The following is a 25,278-nucleotide window of genomic DNA, read 5'->3' on the forward strand; positions in this document are numbered from 1 at the left end:
ACAAGAGAGGAGGGTGGAGATACCCTGTGATAAAGAAATCAGCATAGCACTTGGTCCATAGTGAGTTTGCACAAAACATTGACTATCAGTATTATTTGTATGAATAAATATGAATCATTGTGTATAGCTTTGGAAAAGAGTATTGCTATGTAGTCTGACTAATAGACTGACATTTCCAATTTAATCTTAAATTACTCATCTCTGAAGGTTTTTTTGTAAATGCAAGTGTATCCCCTAAGATCTAAAGACAATCTATGCCTAGTCTATCTAAAAATTTTTTTTCAAGTGAAACGCAGCTTTTTCTCTCCTTTAAAGAGCCTGCCATTTAAGTATATTAAATTATTTATGATTGTCAAATCTTCTTGTAGCTTTAGAAGTTGACTAGCTACAGAATCAAACATGGGAAAATTGAGAAAGGTCATTCATTCTGAAATACACTCATAATTGGATTCATTCTTTAAGGAAAAAAAAAAAAACCTCTTTGGACCATTTTTCAAAGGCCATGCATATTACGCCTTGATTAAAAAAAAAGAGTTTATTGTGGTTATCAATTTTCAAAATCTCAAACAATTCAAAAGGATGAAAATGGTCAAATTCACTCCTTTCTCCTATGAGAATTCAAGTCTTCTCTCTTTCTTCCTCACCAACATAGATCTACAGGTGTATTTCATTTTGTAAAATAAATGATCTATGCTTTTGGCCTTGCTCAGAGATAGATTTACTAAGAAACAAACAACACTTAAGCTTCAGGGCCTTCCATCTGCAAAGGTTCTTCCCAGGCTGTCTACCCAATAATATCCATAACTTTATATTCTATTCCTTAAAAAGCCCCCCTCAAAATGTGGAAGCTATAGGCCCCATAAAAGGGAATCTGTTCCTGATTGTTACTTCCCATTCCATTCATTTCTTTGCTCCTTCTCCAAAATCAAAGTTCAAATCCTGCCACAGGAAGCCTTCTATGACTGCTCCAACTCAGACTGACTTCTCCCTTCTCTAAGTTGCCACTGCTTTTATCCATTAGACAACTTCAAAATCCTTTTTCCAAAACCCTCCAGGTTGCGTTCAGGAATTTAAATGTTTTTGCACGTGATAGTGTATAAAATGCCCTATATATTATGTAATGGTGTATAAATTGTGTTTTATGTAACACATCAGGTCCAAGGTAACCCCACTAATCAAATATATTAATGCATCTTTGTCAATATACGTTACTATTCACTCCAGTGAGACAAAGCTATACAATGTCTGTGTCTCCCTCTCTCATGCTCTGTCTCTCTCTGTCTCAAAAATAAATAAACCTTAAAAAAAGTTTTTTTTTTTTTAAACTGCACTTTTCTAAATTGGAGGTTCTAAATGGAATGGTTTGTTAATTTATCAACTACATATATTGTTTTTTTTTTTTTTTTAACGTTTATTTATTTTTGAGACAGAGAGAGACAGAGCATGAATGGGGGAGGGTCAGAGAGAAGGAGACACAGATTCCGAAACAGGCTCCAGGCTCTGTCAGCACAGAGCCTGACGCGGGGCTCGAACTCAACGGAACGTGAGATCATGACCTGAGCCGAAGTCGGCCGCTCAACCGACTGAGCCACCGAAGCGCCCCTACATATATTGTTTTTTAATGCACAATGTCTATAAGCGTGGGTACTGGAGGCAGTCATCATTGCGGCGAATTGGCTTCTCTGTTTCAGTTTCCCCACCAGTAAATGGGATACTATGACTTACCCCAAGCGCTGTGATGAAGGTACAGTACTTCGTAGAGGGACACGATCACATGATCACCAGAAATAGTACTCCCTGGCAGTGTGAGCAGACGTTGGATGAAAAGTCCTTAAATTAGCCCTGCAGAGGGCGCCTGGGTGGCTCCGTCGGTTGGGCGGCTGACTTTGGCTCAGGTCTTGATCTCACCCTTCATGAGTTCAAGCCCCACCTTGGAATCTGTGCTGACAGCTTGGAGCCTGGAGCCTGCTTCGGATTCTGTGTCTCCTTCTCTCTCTGCCCCTCCCCCGCTCACACTCTGTCTTTCTCTCTCAAAAATAAATAAACATTAAAAAAAAAATCAGCCCTGCATAACCAATGATAGTGTTGTGCCAGTTATTGTTGGTATTGGTCACCAAAGAAGGACTTGCGTTTGCGTAATGTTATTTTTCAAAATGCCTTGATTTGATAGAAAATTTAACTACCAAAATCACCTTTGCTGTAAACAAAACGTCATCCCAAATTCACAGTGACGAAAGTCCTGCCAAAGGATGGAGTGACACTGAGTTCAGGTTCACGTATGCCAGAATGCATTCTTGGTTCTCTGGATCCAGGGGGATCTCAGCACCTTAGCTCTTCCTTAACTCCCCGCTCTGCAGCACCCCATCCCTTCCACAAATCTGATGTCAGCTCCAGTAGCCTTGAAAAAGTGCTGCCGTCTTTAATGAGCCTCAAAACCACCTTCTCTTCTTTTATTTTCTGAGCCTTCGTTCACAGAGATGGTGTTTCAAACAAAAAGAGCAATGTGATAATAGTCTCAGACCCCACTTTGCTCTTCAAAGTGTTGAAACATATTATATGTCATCAACCCATAGTTACCAACTCCCACTCTGTACCTTGTTATCAGGAGGAAAGGGATAAGCATAGACTTTCTATAGTTACCTCACTTAGGCACCCCTATCATGGTATATTTACAGATTTATAGATGCTGTCTGTTGTAAGTGGAATACACACACATATGCACATATATGTCAACTTTAATAATACACTATATAATAATGTAACTTTGTATATGAAATAAATTGCATAATATATAACATTAATATAGTTTTTATTTATTTATTTTTATTTTTTAAAATTTATTTTAGCAAGAGAGAGCGAGCTCATGAGCCAGGGAGAGGGGCAGAGGGAGAGAGAGAGAGGGAGAGAGAGAGAGGAAGAGAGAGAGAGGGAGAGAGAGAGAGAGAGAGAGAGAGAGAATCTTAAGCAGTCTCCACACTCAGTGCGGAGCCTGATTCCTGATGTGGGACTTGCTGTGAGGCTCGACCCCACCACCCTGGGATCATGACCTGAGCTAAAATCAAGAGTTGGATGCTCAACTGACTGAGCCACCCAAGTGCCAGGTGCCCTGCAAAGCTTTTATATATATATATATATATATATATATATATATATATATATATATATGTATGTGTGTGTGCGCGTGCATATATGTGTTTATATACCTACACATACATATATATGTATCTTACAACTGCTAAAAATAAAGCTTCCTTTATCCATGAAACATATATAATAATAATAGTGAGTACTTCATAAAGCCATCGTGACTAGATGAATTAATATATGCTAATCACTTACAGCAGTCCCTAATACATAATAAACACTTAATAAATGCCACTTGTCATTATAATTATTTACTTTATATATTATCAAAGGATTCCTCGTTTGTAAACATTATTCACTGAAGAGTGTGTTAAATATTTAGTTTCTTCAATGCACCAATTTAAAAAATTTATCAATATCTATTTTCTTTTTTTTAAGTTCATTTATTTATTTATTTTAAAGAAAGAGCAAGAGCAAGCAGGGAAGGGCAGAGAGAGAGAGAGAGGAGAGAGAGAGAGAATCCCAAGCAGACTCCATACTGCCAGCATGGAGCCCAACGTTGGGCTCAAACTCCCAAACTGTGAGATCATGACCTGAGCTGAAACGAAAAATTGGATGCTCAGCCGACTGAGCTACCCAGATGCCCCATCAATATCTATTTTCTAATGCAAATTTCAGTAAAACATTTTTTGCTGAAGTGGCATATCATCTTCCTTACAAGACACTTACAATATATGGTAAAATGTACCATAAGTTGAATCACATACCCCTGAAGAAATATAAGCAAGTTGTAATTCAGAACCTTAGTAACAATTATTTTAAACTATAGGACTTTTTTCTATTCCTCAGTGATAGTACTATAAATAAATACATATTATTTATATCCTAAAAGCAATTCATCCTCAATTATGGTTGTTTAATTCAGCATTGTTTTCAGAAATAATGGCATTGAGAAAGATTTAACTGCATTTACATTGGGGCATTTGTGTCTAAGTTCTAATAAAAAAGTAGTCACCATTCAGAACTGGAACACCCACAGCCCATGAGTGTCACAGTCAAATTGAAAATGTCCCTCATCCATCACTATCAAAGCATGGTCATGGATGGACTGACCAAACTTCTCCCAACCATGTGTATCCAAAATGAGAAAAAAAAATAACTGGAAACAGTTTGTTACATTCCTCCAAGGAAGAATGTGTTCCTGGAGGTATTTATTAAGGGATGCTTTCTTTCTTTTTTTTTTTTTTTAATTAATTTATTTTTGAGAGACAGAATGTGAGCTGGGGAGGGACACACACACACACACACACACACACACACACACACACACAGCATCTGAAGCAGGCTCCAGGCTGTCAGCACAGAGCCCGGCATGGGGCTTGAACTCACGACCTGAGCCGAAGTCTGATGCTTAACCAACTGAGCCACCCAGGCACCCCAAGGGTTTCTTTCTTTAGTTCTGATACTTTCTTTACTACCTTGAAAAGAAATCCTTAATCTGAACCTTACCAGTTTACATGAATTCTGGTATATTTAGAATAGAGTTTAAGCAAAGTTTTCCCACCTGTGTTCCATAGGACACAAGTGCTACAAGATATCGATAGGTGCTATTTAAAAATATATATATTGGGGCACATGGGTGGCTCAGTAGTTTAAGCATCTAACTTTGGCTCAGAGCCTGGATCCTGCTTCGGATTCTGTCTCCCTCTCTCTCTACCCTCCTGTGCTTGGGTTCTGTCTCTTTCTCTCTCAAAAATAAATAAACATTAAAAGTGTGTGTGTGTGTGTGTGTGTGTGTGTGTGTGTGTGTGTATACACACAAATGCACACATAAATCAGGATTTGCTGACCAAAGTAAATTGAAAAACACTGGGCTAAACAGAGTTATCAGATTTTTTTATCATGCTAATTTCTGGGGATCCTTAATATGTTACTGTGCTTCTCCAAGAGGGAGCATGCTGGACAACATCCCTCACACGTATTTATCTATAGACTCCCCATCTCACAAAGCGTCTTTGTAATTCCAGTGTTCCATGGAACACACTTTGAGAAACCTCTTTACAATATGGTATACCACATATTTCACATCTTTTGCTTGTATCCCTTTTCTCAATTATGAATAGAATTGCTTCCTCTGTATTGTATTTTTAGTAAATTCATTTTTTCACTTCCACAAGTGAATCTATTGATGATATCAAAAACATTCTCCACCCTTGTAATTAACGATTATAAATTTTTGGTTAATTGGGGCACCTGGGTGGCTCAGTGGTTAAGCAACCGACTCTTGGTTTCGGCTCAGGTCATGATTTCACAGTTTATGAATTCGAGCCCCCAGTCGGGCTCTGCATTAATAGTGCAGAGCCTGCTTGGGATTCTCTCTCTCCTCTCTCTACCCTTCCCCCACTCCCTCTCTCTCTCTCTCTCTCTCTCAATAAGTAAATAAACTTTAAAAAAATTTTCTTGCTTAACTGTTTTACAATCACTTAAAGCAATAGTTTCTTGATCTGAAAAAGTTGTACTAACTCATCATTAGATAGCAAATTAAAATATCCCAGAATCAAGGGATGCCTGGATGGGTCAGTCGGTTGGGTGTCCAATTTCGGCTCAGGTCATGATCTTACAGTTCGTGGATCTGAGCCCTGCATTGGGCTCTGTGCTGACAGCTCAGAGCCTGGAGCCTGCTTGGGATTCTGTGTGTGTGTGTGTGTGTGTCTCTCTCTCTCTGCCCCTCCCCGACTCGTGCTCTGTTTCTGTAACAAAAATAAATAAATATTAAAAAAAGTAATAATAAAAAATATCCCAAAATCAAAATTTTACGTACACCCAGGAGTTAACCACACATTTGTCTCCAACCAAATGGCATGAAGTTGAACTTATCATTGTCATGTGAACTCTGGTGAGCAGGTGCCACTATCTCCTCAGGAAACAATAGCAACCACCACTGATAACCCATATGCTCTCTTACAATAAGGTCATGTTAATACATAAATACTAAAAATAAAAAATGTATTTATTATAAAACCATAGTCTGGAAGAAGGTAAGCTCTAAAGTTCGGGGATCCTTTTTTTCCTTTAAAGCGCATTACCCCTAGCGAATACCAGGAAATCAAATCTTCCTCAAAGGACTAAACAGACTTCTAAATGTTAAGCAGTTACTGGTTATTACATTTCATTCCTATTAAAATTTGAGACGTAAATTTGGACGTTAGATTTGATAAGCCTTGAATATAGGCATATTCTACATACTAATTTGAAATGAAGGGGGGGTCAGAATGCAGGAGGATTTATGAACTCCACTTATCAGACTCTCTGAATACAAGCCTGGGGGAGGAAAACAGCAAGGAACTTGAGTGCAAATCTCCATAGGGATGTATTGGTCTCATTGATTTGCTTTTCTCTTTCAATGCTGAGAAAAAGAATACTACATGTAAAAAACTGAAGTAAAATGAAAATCATTTGATAGAGTCAGTCTCCGCATTAAATCATGGTGAAAAGACGCTGTGTTTAACCTAAGTTAACCGAAGTAAAAAGTAGTGCCTAAAATGACCGATTTGATCGAATGTTAGCTAAGGTTCTCCAGCGTTTCTTTATCACCAGTAAGAGAACTCAGTATGTCTTTTGCATTAAACTTAGTTCCAAGAGTCTCGGGACCTCAAGGGAGGATCCAGCTTCGGGTTTCTGCCATAAAGACCTTAATATGGTCTGAAGAATTCCCCTAGGCACCTCAGGAGTAATCAAATTTCGTGTTAACTATTAAATTACAGACATTCAATTAGGTGTCCCAACCCTCTGTTTGGAAATTCAAAAGGCCCTTAGGAAACATCCCTAAACCACAGCTCGAGTTGGCAAATGAAGCCGTTTACCTGCGAGAGCCGAACAGAGAGGGGTCCTCACAGTCCCCGCAGGCGCGGTGCGAGGTGGCGCGCCGCGTACCCCATCCCCGTCGTGAGGCACAAAGTCTTTGTGACACCGGGAGACGCCGCAGAACAGAAATACTGTTAGAAATGCTTCAAAAGGAACATTTTGGGCGGCGATAGAGACTTCTGACATTATTTATTAGGTTCAAAACTGCTCCACAAAAGCCGAACAATGGTTCTGTGGAAACCAGTACATCTGAGGCCCTTTCTGTTGTTCTGGGCAGGCATTGATTCCAAGATGGGCAGCACTCGCGGACAATTCCCTCGCAGCGGTCAGTGTAAGGGAGCATTCACCCTCGGCCTAGGAGGGGCCTGTGAACAAGCCGTATGGAAACGCTGGGGTGGGCGGCGGGGTGGGGGGGGGGGGGAGGAGAAGAGCAAACCTTGATTAACCTCTTGGAGGGAAGGTGGGTGGGAGCACCGGCGGGCAGAGGAACGGGCGCCCCTGCCAGATTGCCGTGGAGGGAGGCGTCCGCCTTGGGGACCCTTTTCTCCCCCCTCCCCCCCTTCCCCCGGATGAGGATGCTTGGGGAGCATCTCCAGTGCCATGGCAACCGCGCCCCCCACCCCCCCGGACTTCCGGACGCGCCCCAAGGCCGGCTTTGGAGGGGTGGGTCAGCCAGAGCGACGACTGCGTCTGCCACCCTGTCCTCCAGCTTGGGCTCTGGGGGACTCTGGGAGACCCCCCGACGAGGCCAACGGGGCCTGGCTTCTCCTGCAGAGGCCTGTGGCGCCGGGAGGCCTCGCAGGGGAACCTGGAAGGCAGACAGGGAGGAGTGGCACTGAAATGGGTGGAATTCACCCGCCCCGCCGGGACTTGCAGAAGGTCTCCGCTGATGACTGGATGTTTGAGAAATCAACATTTGCAATGTGCTGAGAGCGAGTGAGAGAGCGAGAGAGAGAGAGAGAGAGAGAGAGAGAGAGATCCCTGGCATTACCTTACATGGTTCCCCACATTGCTTTAAGAAAACAAAATGCCATCTATTCCTTTCCTGCTGTTTGAAAGCACCCCTCCAGGGGAGCACGGTGGCTTAGTTGGTTGAGCATCAGACCTTGGCTCAGGTCAGGATCTCAAGGGTCTTGAGTCTGAGCCCTGCCTGGAGCCTGGTGTCAGGCTCTGTGCCGACAGCTCAGAGCCTGAAGCCGGCTTCAGTTTCTGTGTCTCCCAGTCTCTATGCCCCTCCCTTGCTCCAGCTCAGTGCCTCTATCTCTCTCAAAAATAAACATTAAATTTTTTTTAAAAGCACCTCCTCCAAAAAATAATTTTTACAAGATCCTCATAAACCTTGTTAGTTCAAGGAAAACTGTTCAAAACTGCTAAAGAGAGGGGAAACAGAAGAATCCATGACTAAAATAGAGCCTCCAATTCGGAATCAGGGAAAAGTTTTTGCATGGAAAACTAAGTGGCATCAGAGAACATACAAAACCAGTGGATCCACAGCCCATGTAGACTTCCAACTAGTAATTTAAACATCCAAAAGGCAATACTCCCTAAGTTTTATTAGAAGTTTCAAACCATGGGGCTCCTGGGTGACTCAGTCGGTTAAGTGTCCGACTTCGGCTCAGGTCATGATCTCGCGGGGCTCAGGTCAAGATCTTGTGGTTCGTGACTTCCAGCCCCACGTTGGGCTCTGTGCTGACCGCTCAGAGCCTGGAGCCTGCTTCAGATTCTGTGTCTCCCTCTCTCTCTGCCCCTCCCCTGTTCATTCTCTCTCCAAAATAAATAAAAACATTTAAAAATTTAAAAAAAAAGAAGTTTCAAACCAGCTGAAAATTAAAACAATCCAGGAATTCGCTGATCCAGATCTATACAACACCTACATACACACTAATATTAATAATAAATTCAGTGATTTTCTTTGCCCAACCAAATACTTTTTATGTAAAAGATGAGATATGTTTACAATACAGCCAATACTGAAAAAGAATATATACATATTCCATCTGATTTCCATGTATATCTATTTTTTCCTATGTAGGGTTTTTCCCTGAGAAATTCTGCCCATTTTCCTAATAGCTTAATTCTTCAGTAGTACAGTGAGACAAGTTATGGGTTTTAAACCACTTCCCACAAGCTTTTAAAGGACATTGAATAGCGTGTAGATGTACAGAGTATTTGCAACCACCTATGGGATCATTCACATTTCAAAAAATATGCATGAGATTAAAGTGCACAGTACCTTCCTTACAGCGGGTGTCCAAGAGCCAGTCCATCTCTCGGCAATTCAATTAGTTCGTCACATACTGTGCCCGGTATGTATTGGGCACCTCCCACTATACACTCAACATACCTAAGCCAAACACTGAAAAACTTCTAGTGAATTGGATTTTTCAGTGTGAGAATTATTTCCTGGAAATAAAGGTGAAATGGCATTTCTCTGTCTCCAGGTAAGTAAAAGCTTTTAGAATGCCGGACATACCACTTTCCGAAAACTAGATGCTTAATAACCATTTGCAGATTTGGACTTGCAGCCTTGGCAGATGACTAATTCGTTGCCTTCAAAAATCAGTGCAAGGGAATTCCACAGAAGAACGTGGATGTGGCTCTGGAACTTTGCGCAATAGAATATAACCTAGACAGGTCAAGACACATCAAGGCTCGGTCGTAAGCAAAGAATAGGAATTCCTTCCCTGAATGCAATGCGGTAATGATGCATTTTGTAACAAACTGTCTTACAGAGAAGTGTGGTGTCATAGAAGAAGCAAGCCTTTGGTGTCAGACCATCATAGATCCAAATCCTGGCACATCACTTGCCCTAAGCCTCTTTGTCCTTACCTGAACCATAAGGGTTGTATTACCTACTTCAAAAGGTCACTAATAGGATTAAATTTGTTCATTCATTTGTTCATTCACTAAGACTCGTCTGTTATATGCCTGCCAGTATTCTAAACATTAGAGATACAGAAAAGAATAAAGCAGGAAACATCCCTGCACTTATAGAACTTGCATCCTAGCTATGGGGAGAGGGGGTGGGGACGGGGAAGTGGACTACTTAATAAGCAAATGAAGAAATGTGTAAGTATCAGCTGGTAATAAAGCCAAAGCAGAGAAATAATGCGGGAAAGGGGGTTAAGAAATGTCACATGTAGGTGACAGCTTCAATAAACACTTGAAGGAAGTGAAAAAGCAAACTTGTTAAGTATCCAAGAGAAGAACATGCTAAAATTAAAGCATCTAGGACGTAGTAAGTGCTCAATCCCCAAGAGCTATTATTGCCATATTCAAAATCAACAGAGGTATACTCTGACCTGGAGTCGAACTGGAGGGCTTGAATCCTGACTCCAGCCCTAAAGTTACAGAATCTCCACGGGCCTCAGATTCTGCATCCAAAGCACGGGAAAATAGCAGTTCCTATCTCAGAGGCTGGCCATATGGATCAAAATTGAAGACGTATGTTCAGAGTTTAGCACATTGCCTTACACGTAATAAGAGAAAAACATGTTAACCAACCAGTATCCTCAGCATCCCATGCGCAAGCCCAGCTTCCCAGAAATGAAGAAATCTTTGAATCAGCATCTTTGGTAGAAGGTCTACCAGTGCCTCCTTTACCACTTTGAGCCCAAGCAGTACATTATCCTCTAGTTCAAAGAAAGTTCTTCTTTGTACTGAGTCAAAATCTGTTTCTTTCTTCCATTGGTCAATTCCAGCAAACTATAAACATTTGAAGCGAAATATACCAAAAAGATTTTCAAAAAAAAAAAAAAAAAGCTATGTAAGACTACTATAATCCTTCTACATGACAGTTCTAGAGTGTCTAGAATATACATTGTTTCCTCACATTTTCTCACCTCCTATCTGAACAACAGCCCCATAGATGCCACCACCACCATCACCACCACCATTCAGTCCCTGCTGTGTTCAGTGAACTTCATTTAGAGCAATCCTCTAATTACATCTCCTCAAGGAAGTAATTGTCGTTAGTTAACAGATGAAAATACTGGGCTCAAAGAACATTTATAGGACTTGATCATGGCTACAGAACTGAGATGGGACAAAGCAGAGTTTGGAGCCCATGTCTCCAAGGTTTCGAAGCTCATTCCTTCTGGTCTGTTTCCTTACTTTTAATCATTACTCCCATGAGAATTTTTGACAGGATAATATACATTATCCTGTGCTATGAATTCACAGTTTCATTATCTGTAAAATGGGGATAATAACAATACCTGCCTAAAGGTGTTATATGAGGCTTTCATAAAATAATGTGAAATGCTCAGCACAGTATACGGCACATGGTGAGAGCTTGTTAAATGGGGGATGAAGCGATCGTGATAGTAATAATTGTCATTGTCATTATCACTATCATTATCATTATCAGGTGCAACACCTGAATCATCACATTACTTGTCATCAAATCACACTTGTTCTCTCCTCCAATATGATACTCGGCAACAAGAAGACTTCCATTCAAGACTGACTGATACAGTTCTTATAGAACCTTCTAGAATAAGACCTGCCATTGGGTCAGTAGCTTTGCTGTTTGTATGAGGTTAAAAACAAAATGTGACCAATTGAAAAAAAAAAAAAAAGGAATTAAAAGCCACAAGGTGATCCTTACCAAGTGGGGTGGAATCGCCCCTGGAATCGAAGGAGGGCTGATTCTGAAGCCTCACGTGTCTATTCCTGTGTGTTCCTGGAGCCTCTAGATGCACAGGAGTGACTGTGACTGGGTCTAATAGGTTTTTTCGTCATGGACTTTTCCAAAAGTGGACGACTCCAGGCCGCATTGGGTGCTCCTCTGGCTCTCTTTTTCATTTCTTGTCTGACAGCAAAGATCAATCGGGTCTCATCCCATTCACTGGATGGTGTTTGGGAGAAACTGGCCTCTCCATGGCTTTCCTCTTCAGAAAAAGCTGTACTTACAGCAGGAGACCTGGGTATACTGTACTGTTGAGCACAAAGTAGTCTTCTACATGCCCCTGGAGTCTGAACCTTTCCTGCAAACACTGCAAAAAACAAACACATTCATTTAAAAGAATGGACTTCAGTATTACCTACTAAATTAATGATGGGAAGGATGAAATTAAGCAATATTTGATTTTGTTTTTTTGTTTGCTGTTTCTATACTGAACAAACAGAAATGACAGAGAATCCAAAGGCCAGGGTACCAAAGTGGAAGAAGTGGAGGAGGGAAAAGATACAGCAAATGAGGCAAAAGGCTGAACATGCTTTTGCTGTAAGCACCATGTGAAGACCTGGACAAGATGAATCAGTCCTCACAAGAACCATGTCTCACAGATGCTATTATTACTCCATTTTACAGGTTAGAAAACTAGTTTGAGGTTAATGGGTTGAACTGTGTCTCCCAAGAAGGTATATTGAAGCCCCAACCCTCTGCACCTGTGAATGTGACCTTATTTGGAAATAGAGTCTTTGCAGATGCAATCATGTTGAGGCTGTTAGAGCGAGGCCTCAACCCAATATGACCAGTGTCCTTATCAGACACAGGCACACAGGAAGAACACCACGTCATGACGGAGGCAGAGACTGGAATACGGTATCTCCAAGCCAAAGCACGTCAAGGGTTACGGCAACCACCCACAGCTAAGAGAAAGGCATGGAGTGAATTCTCCCTCAGAACCTTCAGAAGGTGCCAATCTTGCTGACCCCTGGATTTCTGACTTCTGGCTGCCAGAACTGTGAGAAAGCAATTTTAAGCCATCCAGTTTGTAGTTATTTCTTACATCAGGCCTAGGAAACTTGGGGATCCACAATAGTTCCAATTTACCCACGTTGCCCCTGAAGAGTTATTAACAGTCAGGGGGAAAAAATAAGGTGTTCAGATTTGGGGAGTAGAAGGTAGAAAAGAGGAAAAGCCAGGAGGTGTGGAATGGGAAAAGGAAGCGAGTCTATTTCCACGAGTTCTTCTGTGTGGCAGAAATGGTGCCAGGGCACACAAGTTTTTACAAGATTCCTATTCCCTGTTCTCAAGGTGTTTGTCAAGTGGCGAACAGGGCGCTGGCCGTGTTAGGTACCAGGAAGCCCTCCTCTTAAACCACAGCCTTGTCTGCAGAAGGAGGAATCAAAGCAAATGTCCCTGCAAGGGGACTTCCAGATAACAGAAAGGGGAGAAAGGGCCAAGGAGGGGGTACCCTGGAAGTACATGCCATACTTCCACAGGGGCTGGCCACTTCTCAGACCTTGTTTTATGTGGCCATGAGGGCATGTGAGCCCAGTCTAGACGGATTGTTCTGGATTTTCAGGAGAAGCAGAAGTATATTTTTTATTTATGTAAAAACTTCTGATTTTTAAGTGTTGGTAACTCACTCAAGTTTTTTAAAAAACGCAGCGTGGGCTCCACAAAACACATCTGCTCTCTGAATCACCACAGGCCATCAATTTGCATCTTTGGCCTATGGCCAGCCCTATAAAAGTCACGGTATCATTTGCTTCTGTTCAGAATTCATATTCATATTTCAGAATATGATTTTATAAGTATTCAGCTAGGCACCATGGGAATGCGTATGCAAGCTTTGTGCATAAGCAGATTTGAGGGTTCTAGACGTTTTGTCTACCTCCAACACTTTAGGAAGATTGAGCTTTTATTTTCATTTTAATCGATTGCCTCATTTCATTTTGAAGTCCAGAATTTGAAATGGTGCGCAAATCCGTCAGGCTTTCCCGAATGCAAAGAACCAACTAGAATATTTCAAAACAGTAGCTCCGGGACTCTCGATCCCAAAGGAAAACCTACAAAGCTAGAACCAGTGGCATTTGATCTGCCCTTGTTCTGTTGTTCAACCATCAAGAACAGGAGGGAAGTCTCAAAGGCTCTCTACACACCTTCACATCCTAAAAGTTATGAGTGGAAAGAGACTTTATAGATTATCTAAAGTTCAACCCCACCACCCTCATCAACCATCTCTGCTTAAATACCTCTAGGAGCCTGAATCTCACTATCTCTGCATCAGGGATTTCATCTTATTAGAAGGGCAAATAAGTAACACTGTATTTGCTATATGATAAGCATATATATATATATATATATATATATATATATATATATATATATACACACACACATGGTTATATATAATACTACATACGAGGAATAATATTAAAGTCACCTTGGATGATGTTGGGACAGGTGGTGACTATGCTTATTTAATTGAATAACCAATATTTATTGAGCTCCTGTCATGTACCAGATACTAATCCAATGACAAAAGTTTACTCAGGCCAACAGAATTGATCATTTTGAGACTAAATTGACCAGCTGATATATAGCAAAATGGATTTCAGCACAGAAACCCAGAGCCTCTCAGGTTTATGGACACCAGAGCAAATTTCAAGTTTCCTCTATGACACAACTACCAGGTTGCCTGAATCACATAGAACAACCAGTTGTTTTAGCATTAAACAACCGGAGACTGTGGAAAATGGAAGGCCCTTTCGCAAACTCCAGTGGTTTCCAGTCTTTAAAAAAAAAAAAGTTTTCAAATTTATCTACCAAGACAGTGACAGAACTGGAGCCAAAATCCACTGTTCATGATTTAAAGTCCAGGGCTCTTTGTTAGGTTACACATCTCTTGAGTCTAATGCAGTATTTCCCAATCCTGACTGCACATTAGCCAATGTTGGGCATGCTTTAAAAAATACAGATATGTGGTCCCAGGACCCCAGGACCTGTGGCTTCGTAAACCCCGCAGGTATTATATTAAGCAATCAGGGAAACACTTGTCTAATTCACTCATCAGAAATTTCAGATACTGTTATAAATATTATTCAGTCCAAACAATCATGAACGTGCCAAAGCGTGAAGTCGAAAGTGTCTCTCTCCGCTCTCTCTGTGGACAAGTCTTCATTTCAGAAACCAGCGTTCTGTATCACTTTGCAACTTGTATATTCCTTTATATGTTATGTTTTCCCATCAGTAATCCCACTTGAGCCTGACAATAACCCTCCTGCTTCCTCATTTTCCTGAGGAGGAAACTGAGGTCAGAGAGTAAACACCTTGTCCACGTCACTAGCCAAACATCAGAGAAGCTAGGGTTGGGGACTCAGGTCTTAGATTTTGAGGGGATTTTTGTTTTTCTACTACCCAATCAGTGTCAGCATTGCCAGAGCAAACTGTCATGAAGTGGGTTTGGTGAAGGAAGGAATAGAAATGCCCACCATAACAGCTAGCAAGCTGTAGCACTTGACCATGGACTTGGCACTGCCCTGGGACCCATGCCTTGGCCCATAGTAAATGCTATCGGCAGTGCTTCTAACGTGCAGAGGAAGAAAGGGCATCTGCCTGTGGCCCAATGACTGGAATCAGCTTCCATGAAAGCCCGCATTCTAGCCGCTCTCCCAGGCTGCCCTTCCAACTTTTCCTATACTTGGGGTCTTTGTTTTCTGGAGTGTTGTTTGTTTAAAAAAAAAATTCTTCCCAATATCCCAGTTTTACAAGTTCTTTTCATGTGTAGGCGACTCTGCCTGTCATCTCGCAGCTCAGCTCTTCCATCCGTTGCTAATTTCATTTGAAGTAATATCGTGGCAGACAGGAGATTTCAAGGTACAATAAAATAAGCCTCAGAGCTGAATGTATTTCACAGAAGCAATTTATCTTTCTCTCAGGCAGCAAAGTAGTTCATGATAAGTCATGACAGATTCTGATTTATTCATTTTATCCATTTTCTGTTCATTAGAAAACGACAAATATGGTGGGGCGCCCGGGTGGCTCAGTCGGTTGAGCGTCTGACTTCGCCCCAGGTCACGATCTCGAGGTTAGTGAGTACGAGCCCCGCGTCGGGCTCTGTGCTGACGGCTCGGAGCCTGGAGCCTGCTTTGGATTCTGTCTCCCTCTCTCTCTGCCCCTTCCCCACTCACACTCTCTCTGTCTCTCTCTCAAAAATAAACATAAAAAAGTTAAAAAAGAAAAGAAAAGAAAAGAAAAGATGACAAATGTGGTAACTCCCGCATGTTCAGCCCCTCTAGATGCCAACAAGGAAGGTGCTGCCCCACTTTGTGCCCATGCCCGGCAGCTATCCCTCAGCATATGACTTCTATGTGTCTATATCCTCCCCCTCAGTCTCTTCACTTTCTTGGGCTCCTCACTGGCGTGTTCATGTCATGGGAAAACTAGAGGCAGCTGTCCTGGAAGGATTACTGAAACCCAGGGACCATTAATTCCCCAAGGTTCATTTTGCCCTTAACTGTTGGCACCAACTGGGGCTAAAGCTAATTGCTGTCATCTCCTATGTATCTAAAATCAAACACAACCCTTAAACAGGTCTTTAATTAATGCTGAGAACTCCAGCGATACACTCTTTAAAAGGATTTTTGACCACGTCGTGAACTTTAATGGAATACACCACCTTACACTCAGCATGTCTTCTAGCTGTGGACTGAGTCATTTTTAAGCCACTGGGGTTGAGCCCGCGGTAGGAGTCTGTGAAGCATCAAGCCCTGAGCAGTGGTAGAGCTCAGAGGCCAAGTGTACAAGTTCTGCGCCCAGACTCCTTGGGTCAAAGGAATCTCTGTGTTACCAGGCCAAGCTGCCCCACTGCCCTCTGTCCTCGTTTCCACACTCATAAAATAGCAGTAATGAGAACACCTACCATATGGGGTTCAGATGCAGAGTAGGTTAATAAACAGCTCAGAGCAGTGCCTGCCACACAGGATGTACCCAGCAAGCCTTAGCTCTTATTATTATTGTTGTTGTTATTGACAATGTCCCTTCATCTCTCCTTCTATAGCTCCTGAATGGCCTGTTTCAGCAATAAGGACTCGAAGGATAAAACAATATCTTTTCTATCCATCCAGAGTTTGCCTCATTTTATTTGTTCAAAAATATTTATTGAATGCCTTCTCTGTGTCTTGCCCTGTGCTTGATCCTGGGAACACAGCAGAATAAGACAAACGTGGCCCCTGACCTCATGGAGTTTGCAAGCTCCTGGGGAAGATGCCAAAAATAGGTCACAACTAAGCGATTACAAATTGTAGTGAGTGAAGGCATAGAAAATACAAGGGGCTGACAGAGAGAAACATGGGTGGGGACTCACGAAGGCAACATTTACTCTGACACTGACCCGAAGGTTGAAAAGGACTTAGTTGTTCAGGAGTGGGGAAAAGAGCATTTCAGCCTGACAAGGACTGAGTTGTGTTCCCAACACTGCCAGCCCCAGTGGCTGAATGGAAGTCAGCGGGAGCGAAGGAGCAGGCGAGGTCTGGAGGCTGCACAATGTACGATGGAAAGCTACTAACGGTGTCACATAGATGAGCCATGACAGCCACACTCACCTTTGGAAAGATCTCTAAGGGAAGGTGGGCAGGAGGGAACAAGAGTGGAAGCCAGTCAGAAGACAGCTGACAATCAGCCAAAGGTTGCAGGGATGGCAACTTGGACGCGAATGGTAGTTTGTATAGCAGTTCAGAGTAGCCAGTCGGTGTTAGGTCTGTCTCATCTGTAAAATGGGGATGATGATCATAAAAATGGGGGAAAATACAAGAAATGGACTTCCAGTTTCAGCTCCAGCATGGAAACAGCTTGGAAATTGACATTCTTATCCTTGCAACAGGAAAGAGCTAAACAAAATAAAAATCAACAACTTCACTTGAACCCAGAGAACTGAGTTTGCAGGATAAACTGGCACCCCACCTGGAGACACAGGTGAACCCAGAGAATCAAACCAAGATCAACGTACCTAGAGTAGAAGCCTCTGAAGCTGTAAGTGGTAGGATCATTTAAATGGCAATTTTGATGAAGCTGGAGGCTAAGCGTAGAGCAGCTTGAAAGTGAGAAACTCCTGAGGGCTACAGTTTTATGGGGTCTCTAGACTTCAGTAGGTTTTGCCTAAGAATCCTGTCTCCCCACCCCAGTTTCTCAAGCTGAGGATCTGAGAAAGATTCCTTCACAATTCTGACACAGGAAAAGGGAAGAAAAGTCACTGCAAAATATGCCCAGAGCACTCTCCATAAGAAAGGCACACCAGAGCCTTATCCCAGCCAAGGGAAGGGCATTTGTCCCACTATAGCCCCATTTGGCCATCTTGCCTCACATAAGGGGGAGAAAAGAAAAGCCAAGAAATACTTGGGAAGGTCACAACCCAAAAACACAGACCCAACAAAAGACTGAGATTTAATCATAAAATCATAAAATACTTCTCCCCACCCACACCTTATCATTGCACCACTAGGTCTCCAGTGCAATAATAGTGTATTACAGCTGGAAAAGCTGAAGATGAAGACTCTCTCTGAGGAAGAATCGTGAGGGAAAGCCCAAGTCCAGAGGGGAGACAGAAGCAAGAACACTGAAGAAGTATGGAGCCTCTGGCATCTACAGCTACAACAAACATTAAACGTGGCCCACCCCCCAGCCCAATTAACATAAACACCCCCCCCACCACCAACAGAGATCAGTTTATCTCAGTTCCTATTTCCTCATCTATCAAGATTGGCTTTCAATAAAAAATCATAAGGCATGCCCAAAGGCAAGAACAGAAAACGCAGTTGAAGAGACAAAGCAAGCAAAAGAACCAGACTCACCTATGACACAGCTGTCGGAATTATCAGAGAAGGAATTTAGAATAACTGCAATTAATATGTGATGGGCTCTAATAGAGAAAGAAGACAACAAGAAAGAGCACATAAGTAAGTACCCAGCAAGCCTGTTTCTCTCAGAGAGACAGAAACGCTAAGAAATGATCAAAAAGAAATGCTACTTGATTTCACTTAACTGTGGATTCCAACAAAGTTCAACACACCGAAGCAGGGACAGAGAAGTGGGGGCAACGAGGAGATGTTAGTCCAAGGGTACAAAGTTGCAGTTATATAGGATGAACACATGTAGAGATCTAGTGTGCAGCTTGGTAAGTATAGTTAACAATACTGGAATACTGGAAATTTGCCAAGGGAGTAGATTTCGGGTGCTGTCATTACACACCAAAAAAAAAAAAAAAAGGCAACTATGTAAGGAGATGGCATGTTAGTTTTAAAGCAGTAATCATTTCACTGTGTGTGCGTGTGTGTGTGTGTGTGTGTGTGTGTGTGTACGCATCAAATCATCATGTTGTACACTATAAATATATACATTTTTTATTAAAAAATAAAAAAAAACAAAAATGCAACAAAAAAAGAAATGTTGCAAATACAAAACTCTGTTACAGAAATAAGAAACGTACTTAATGGGCTCATCAGTACAATGAACATGGCCAAGGAAAGAGTCAGTGAGCATGAAGAGAGGTCAGTGAGAACTTCTGAATGAAAATTCAGAGAGAAAGGAATGGGGGAAAAAATTAAAAATTTAATTTTTTTTTAAAAAAGAACAGAACATACAGGAAGTAGGGGACATATCCTATTTGGAATACCATAAGGAGAAAAAAAAGACAGTGAGACCGAAGAAATATTTAAAGTAATGGCTGAGAACTTTCCAAACTTAATGACAGACACCAAACCATAGATCCGGGCTGCCCAAAGAATATTAAGCAAGATAAATGCCAAAAAAGAAAAAAAAAATTACATCTAACTATGTCATGTTCAAACTGTAGAAAACCAAACACAAAGAGAAGATCTTGAAAGAACAGGGGGTGGGGGAGGCAGGGAGCACCTTCTAGAAGAATAATGATGAGAATCAAAGTGGATTTCTCATCAGAAACTATGAGCAGGAAGAGAGTAGAATGAAACGTTAACAAAATATTGGAGGACACACACACACACACACACACACAAACACACACACACCAACCTAGAGTTCTATATCCAGCAAAATTATACTCCAACACTTAAGGAGAAATAACTTTCTCAAATAATAATTTAAAAGTGGAGAAAATTTATTGTCTACAGACTTGCCTTACAAGAAATGCTAAAATCAGTTTTCATTGAGAAGGAAAACAATAGAGGTCATGAACTCAGATCTACATAAAGAAAGGAAGAACTCAGAGAAGAATAAATATCTTAAATTTTTTTAATTTTAATTGATCTAAAAGGTAACTGCTTCTAAAAGAAGCTTACTCCCCATTTCATTCCAAGATGGCCTCCCGACTTCCATCATGTCTCCTTTCCCTGTTTGATTTTTATTCAGTATAACAATAGTTTATATATCTAATTGTTTTCAAGTTTCTGCCAATCTTCCTGGCTAGAATGTAAGCTTTATGAGGGCAAGTACCATCTCTGAATCGTTTTCCACAGTATCTCAAACACTAGGCAGATAGTGCACACTCAGAAACCTCTCCTAGAAAAAACAAATGAGTGAATGAATTGCTCACCCCTCCAATGGATGCTCTTTAGCGTTATAGCATTACCCTTCTCCACGTGCAGATCACCCTCCATCCTCCCCTTCAGTAGACCTGTATGAGGGTAACCACTTCCCTTTTCTTTCCTCGGGGAAAGAAAGGGCACATAAGTAAGCACCCAGCAAGCCTGTTTCTCTCAGAGAGAGAGTTCACCACAGTCACCAGCTCCAGAGCCTTGTCCCCAATCAAAAGGGCAAACAAGTTTCATCTCAAACACCAGAAGCCCAGTCAGTTTTTAAAGGGAGTTCCAGGTCTGTGCCTTGGTTCATGGGGAAGTTGCTGATACCCACCGTGGATGTGGGACAATGAAGTGGCTGCTGGAGGAGCAGGCACCTGTCACAGCTCAGGTACTCTGCTGAGTGTGCAGGTGCCTGTCCCTGCATTCTGGAGGAGGGATGGTCCTTGTCCTGGTAACGCTCTAGTGAAAGGACACAGAGTCCACCTTCCACCTCTCACCACACATCAGAAAGTGACTGAAGGGCATTCAGACGGAACTCACTGTCCTCCCATGACACCACCTCTTTTCCCATGATACTTCAGGCTTACCCGGTTTTTAAGTACACAGAATCACAGAAACTTTTCAACCTAGGGACATAGAAGTGGAGTGGAACGTTTTGTCTTTAAACGTCTAAGTTAGACTACAGATCCTTTCAAACATGGAGTATAATTTGAGAGTCAACGCACTTGGTTGCTGATGGATTCATTGAATGAATGTTTCCAGACCCTGGTTTCCTCACCTATAGATGAATTAAAATGATCTATAAATTATCTTCCAGCCCTCCAGTCCTATGAGTCTCTGAACTACACTAAAAATGTTCTTCTTTATTTTTAGAACACTGTGTTACCATATGCAATTGCTATTTTGTAGGACAAAAATGGCCAAATGTAGGCCATTTCATATTTTACCACTCAATATGCCCACAAGAGTATATGTGACATATACACATAGTTTAAAGAAAACAAATAGCCACAGACCAACCCAATTTCATTATATAAATATCCACTATTTATTCATCCATTTTCACACTGATGGGTGTTCGGGTGAAATCCAGTCTTGCCTTGTTTTCCAATATTACAAACAAGGCTGCCGTGAACATTCTTGCACACGTCTCTGCTGCGTGTATTCTAGTTTCTCTAGGAGTGGAATAGCCAAGTTACAGGGTATGCACATCTTCCACCTTATTATATAATACCCACTGTTTTCCAGAGTGTTTTTTACCAATTTACATTCCCACCAGCTTCTTATTGTTCCACAACCTTGCCAACACTTGCTACTACTTGATTATGTTTTTCAATCTTTGCCATTCTGGCAGGTACAAAACAGTACTGTGTTGTGGTGTTAGCCTGTATTTTCCTGATAAATAATGAGCTTGAACATCTCTCCTCCCGCCAAATCTTTCATCTGAATTGCTTGCAAGCTTTATAATCATGGGTTGAGTTTCAGCCCCTTTGCCTTCTCCTGCTCTTCAAATTCTAGCCAGCTGGTGAACAGTGACATGGCCCTGGAGGACACAGTGGGGAGCACTTGGATAATCCACCAACTTGATAACCTGCCCTAAATAAATAACCAGGCATTGACCCTCGGGGATTGTACTCACACAATTCAACTGCCATGACCCAGTGTAATATTTCATGTCTTGCTAAAACTCTGGCCCGGCACGATTTTGCATGCAACTAAGTACTTGGACAATTCTTTCATCTGAGTGATGAGCTTATCTCAGCCACAGCTTGCTTGAGACACAAAAGGCTTGTGCTACCTGCCTGTGGTATCGCTCCAGATGGCACCTTACTTTCTAACATGAAATGTTTTTCACATCTTTCACCCTTCCCCCGGGGGATGTGTGGTTTCCCAATGACCCTTTTAAAATGTGATACTAAGACTGGAAAAGAATGGTGGTTCAGTAGCACATATTCAGGAAAGGCAACCTTCATGACAGTTATTCTGCTAATAAAAAAAAATAAAAAGTAAAAGTGTTTTCCCCTCAAGCTAGAAAATGCCACAGAAATGGTGATCTTTCTTCAGTGATTCTGTGAATAAATAATTCTGACAAATAAAATGAAGGAGAAAGGTGGGGGGGAAAAGTCACACATGGAATCAGGAACAATTGAAAAAGGAATCCAGGCTACCCCTAACCCCGGCCTTTGTTGACGGGCTCACCAGAGATCTATGTAGATATTATTTTGAAATTTAGAGCTTCAACTTGTATGAACATGAATGCCCATGCTGAGTTTCTGCGTGCCTCTGTGAAACAGCAAAAAGAATCCGACAGACCCTATTCTTGCATTAAAGCAACACACTGTGGAAAGCCTGAAAATAAACCATCTATGCTTGATTAATTAGGTTTGTAAGTATTGTTTCAGAACCAAACAATATTTCTAAAGATTTCAATGGTTCAAAGATTGCCCTATGGCCGTCTGGCCAATACATCTTCCAACACACACAGTTTACAAGCATTTTTCTTCCCAATATGTTGTCTTTGGTTGGTGCGACATTGTTTGAGTGCAGGGCTATTTGGGTCATAGTGGTTTTCTCCCCTGCACAGCAGTGGTGCTGAGCACAGCACTTTGACCATACATCTTCCATGTCATTTCCATCAAAGGCACATGATACTTCCCAGTGACCAATCAGGAGTGGTCCAGCATCCTAACAGAGGGCATATTGGCAAACCAAGCTTTCTAAATGACAGCCATTGTTTGAGGCCAACAAAAGGGAGGTCCTGAATATTAACATGTGGCCCTGTGTAAAGGTCACCGGTATGGCACATCCATCATATCTCACAACCGAGAAAGAGAACTTTCTAAGTTCTGTCAGAACCCACTGTTGTCCAAATAAATGTATTAGCCTGATGGCTGACACCAGCAAGGCAAGTGATTTTGAGTGATGATCTCCTCTTTTAACAAGTATCCTTCCACTTCTTTGAATCAGCAGAAGATAATTATGGTGAGAGATCACGTTAAAGAAATATACCTTGAGGCCATAGGGGGTTAGAATAACCAGGCAACCCAATTAAAATATTAATTTAATAACATGTAATCATTAAGACCGAATGGCATCTCCTCCTGACAGGCATAACCTTCCACACTGAAAAGAGAAATCACTTATTTTAACATCTCAGGGTCTTGAATGGTCTTCTTAATAGTAAACACCAACAAGTCCATGAAATTTCTATCAGTGAGATTTGATAAAGTTGGCACAAAAGAACTCAAAGATCTGGGTCATTGACAACACCGAGTCTTGGTTAAAGGCGATCCAAAATGAAGCGTGATGGCAGAATTGAATAAAGCTAATTGTATCACATGCATTTATTACTAAACCCAAGAGCACATTACTAGTTTTCTTATTTGACAGTCTTGGTCAGAATCAGTTTTATGTTCAATATTAGAAATATGGGGTTCTGGTTATTAAGCTCCATCTTAGGAAGGAACTGGAATTTATTTCAAGAGATCTGAAAACAGTGTAAGAGAAAAAAATAGTGAATAAGCATATATCTCTCAGCTCTGTCTCTCTGACCTTAATCATAATCATGGTGGGAGTCAGAAAGGAGAGACAAGAAAGGGAAAGAGAAAGATGACAGAGAGTTCTTTTTAGTTCCTTGGATACATCATACTTCTGACACTGTCTCCTGACATTCAGACATTTTTTTTCTATCTGGCATTTCTTCCACAGACCCTGTTTCTCTGACCAATTTCTACTTCTCTCTTTCTTTTTTTTCTTTCCCCTGACTTCTGAACTGCTTAGCTCCTTCTTCTTATGTTCTCATAGTTCCTTGGACTAGCTTTATAATAACAATCAACCCCTGAAATTGCTTATTGAATTATCTTGTCTTCAAAATGACTCCAACCTTCGTAAGGAGAGAGACTGGATATGTCAATTTCATCACTGTAGGTGCTCCATAAAACTTGTACGTAAATAGCAACTTTCAATAATAAAATAGGATCAAACTCTCAACATACCACCTCTTGGCTCATGAGTTTCTGTTAAATAAAAGAAATTTTCATGCTCATTAAGGAAGGAAGGATTCAGCACTGGAGCAATTCTCCTTTATTGTACTGTAGACAAGACACCCACTAACTGCAATACAGCTTCACAAATTCATCAGAACAGGGATAAGCAGATAAGGAATAAAAGGAAGTCAACTTTTGAACTATCTTTATATGGGGCATTTTCTAAGCAAAATAACTGTGTACATAATATATCAGGTACAAAGTTATGCAGAATCATGGTGTTTCAAAACACTCAGCCCCTTGCCTTGGCATTGAGTCCTCCTTTCCACCCCTGTACATTGACTCCACTTAGAATGTCTTCCACTTGGAATACTGTCTACCTGTCTACATCCTATTAGTCTTCAAGGCCCAGGAGGAGTACCACTCCTTTTACGAAGCCTTCGCTTGCTGTGCAGGCTCACAGTCCTTTGCCAATACTCAGAGAAAGTGGTTCTAGTTTTTCCTGTATTCTCACTGGACACTAACCTCTTCCTGTATTCTCACTGGACACGAGCACATTGTAATTCAAAGTCTTAGGTGAGTATGCCATTTTTAACCAAAAAAAGTTGTAAATTATTTCAGGAAAGAATCTGCATATTTATGCTTCTCTGAGTCCAGCCCAGTGCCTAGCATGTTGTACTCTGTGAGGGTTCAAGAGGTGTTTTCTAAATAAATGCATTAACATACAAAAGTCATTGTTCTAAGTATTTAAGCAAATTCATAAAGAAGAATTTCTGTTGACAATGCGTTATTAAATTTATTTAGTAATCATGTTTTATTCTGTCTGCGCACACACACACACACACACACACACACACACACACGCTTTAGGCCAATGATCCTAGGAGTCAAAGCAGTTTAAAGAAGAGCTTCCTTATTTTTAGAATATTCCCTTCTTAACTACAATGGGAAAATCATCCAAGTTGGTGCCACACTCCCTGCACATGGTTTTGTGCAACTGCCTCAAGCTCGGACAATCAGATTCTCTCAACAGAGTTTTGTTCTTAGGACCTAAAAGACCACATCTCTACTCCTTCCCAAAGAGAGATACTCTGAAATATGAGCTGTGAGTTATTAG

At 41.4% G+C, this 25,278-nt stretch overlaps 1 protein-coding gene across 1 annotated transcript; it reads right to left on the reverse strand.

Annotated features, from left to right (window-relative positions):
• Positions 1 to 7,122: 7,122 nt before the first annotated feature.
• Positions 7,123 to 24,750, reverse strand: CB4H12orf42 (chromosome B4 C12orf42 homolog). Its single transcript, XM_042948339.1, has 5 exons — positions 24,687 to 24,750; positions 11,661 to 11,945; positions 11,166 to 11,326; positions 7,385 to 7,756; positions 7,123 to 7,313 (listed from the first exon to the last, which is right to left on the reverse strand). Exons 1-5 carry the CDS (start codon positions 24,748 to 24,750, stop codon positions 7,275 to 7,277), a joined length of 921 nt encoding a protein of 306 aa, XP_042804273.1. The 3' UTR covers positions 7,123 to 7,274.
• Positions 24,751 to 25,278: the final 528 nt, after the last annotated feature.

This window comes from Panthera leo, chromosome B4 (genome assembly GCF_018350215.1).
Source record: "Panthera leo isolate Ple1 chromosome B4, P.leo_Ple1_pat1.1, whole genome shotgun sequence".
NCBI lineage: Eukaryota > Metazoa > Chordata > Mammalia > Carnivora > Felidae > Panthera > Panthera leo.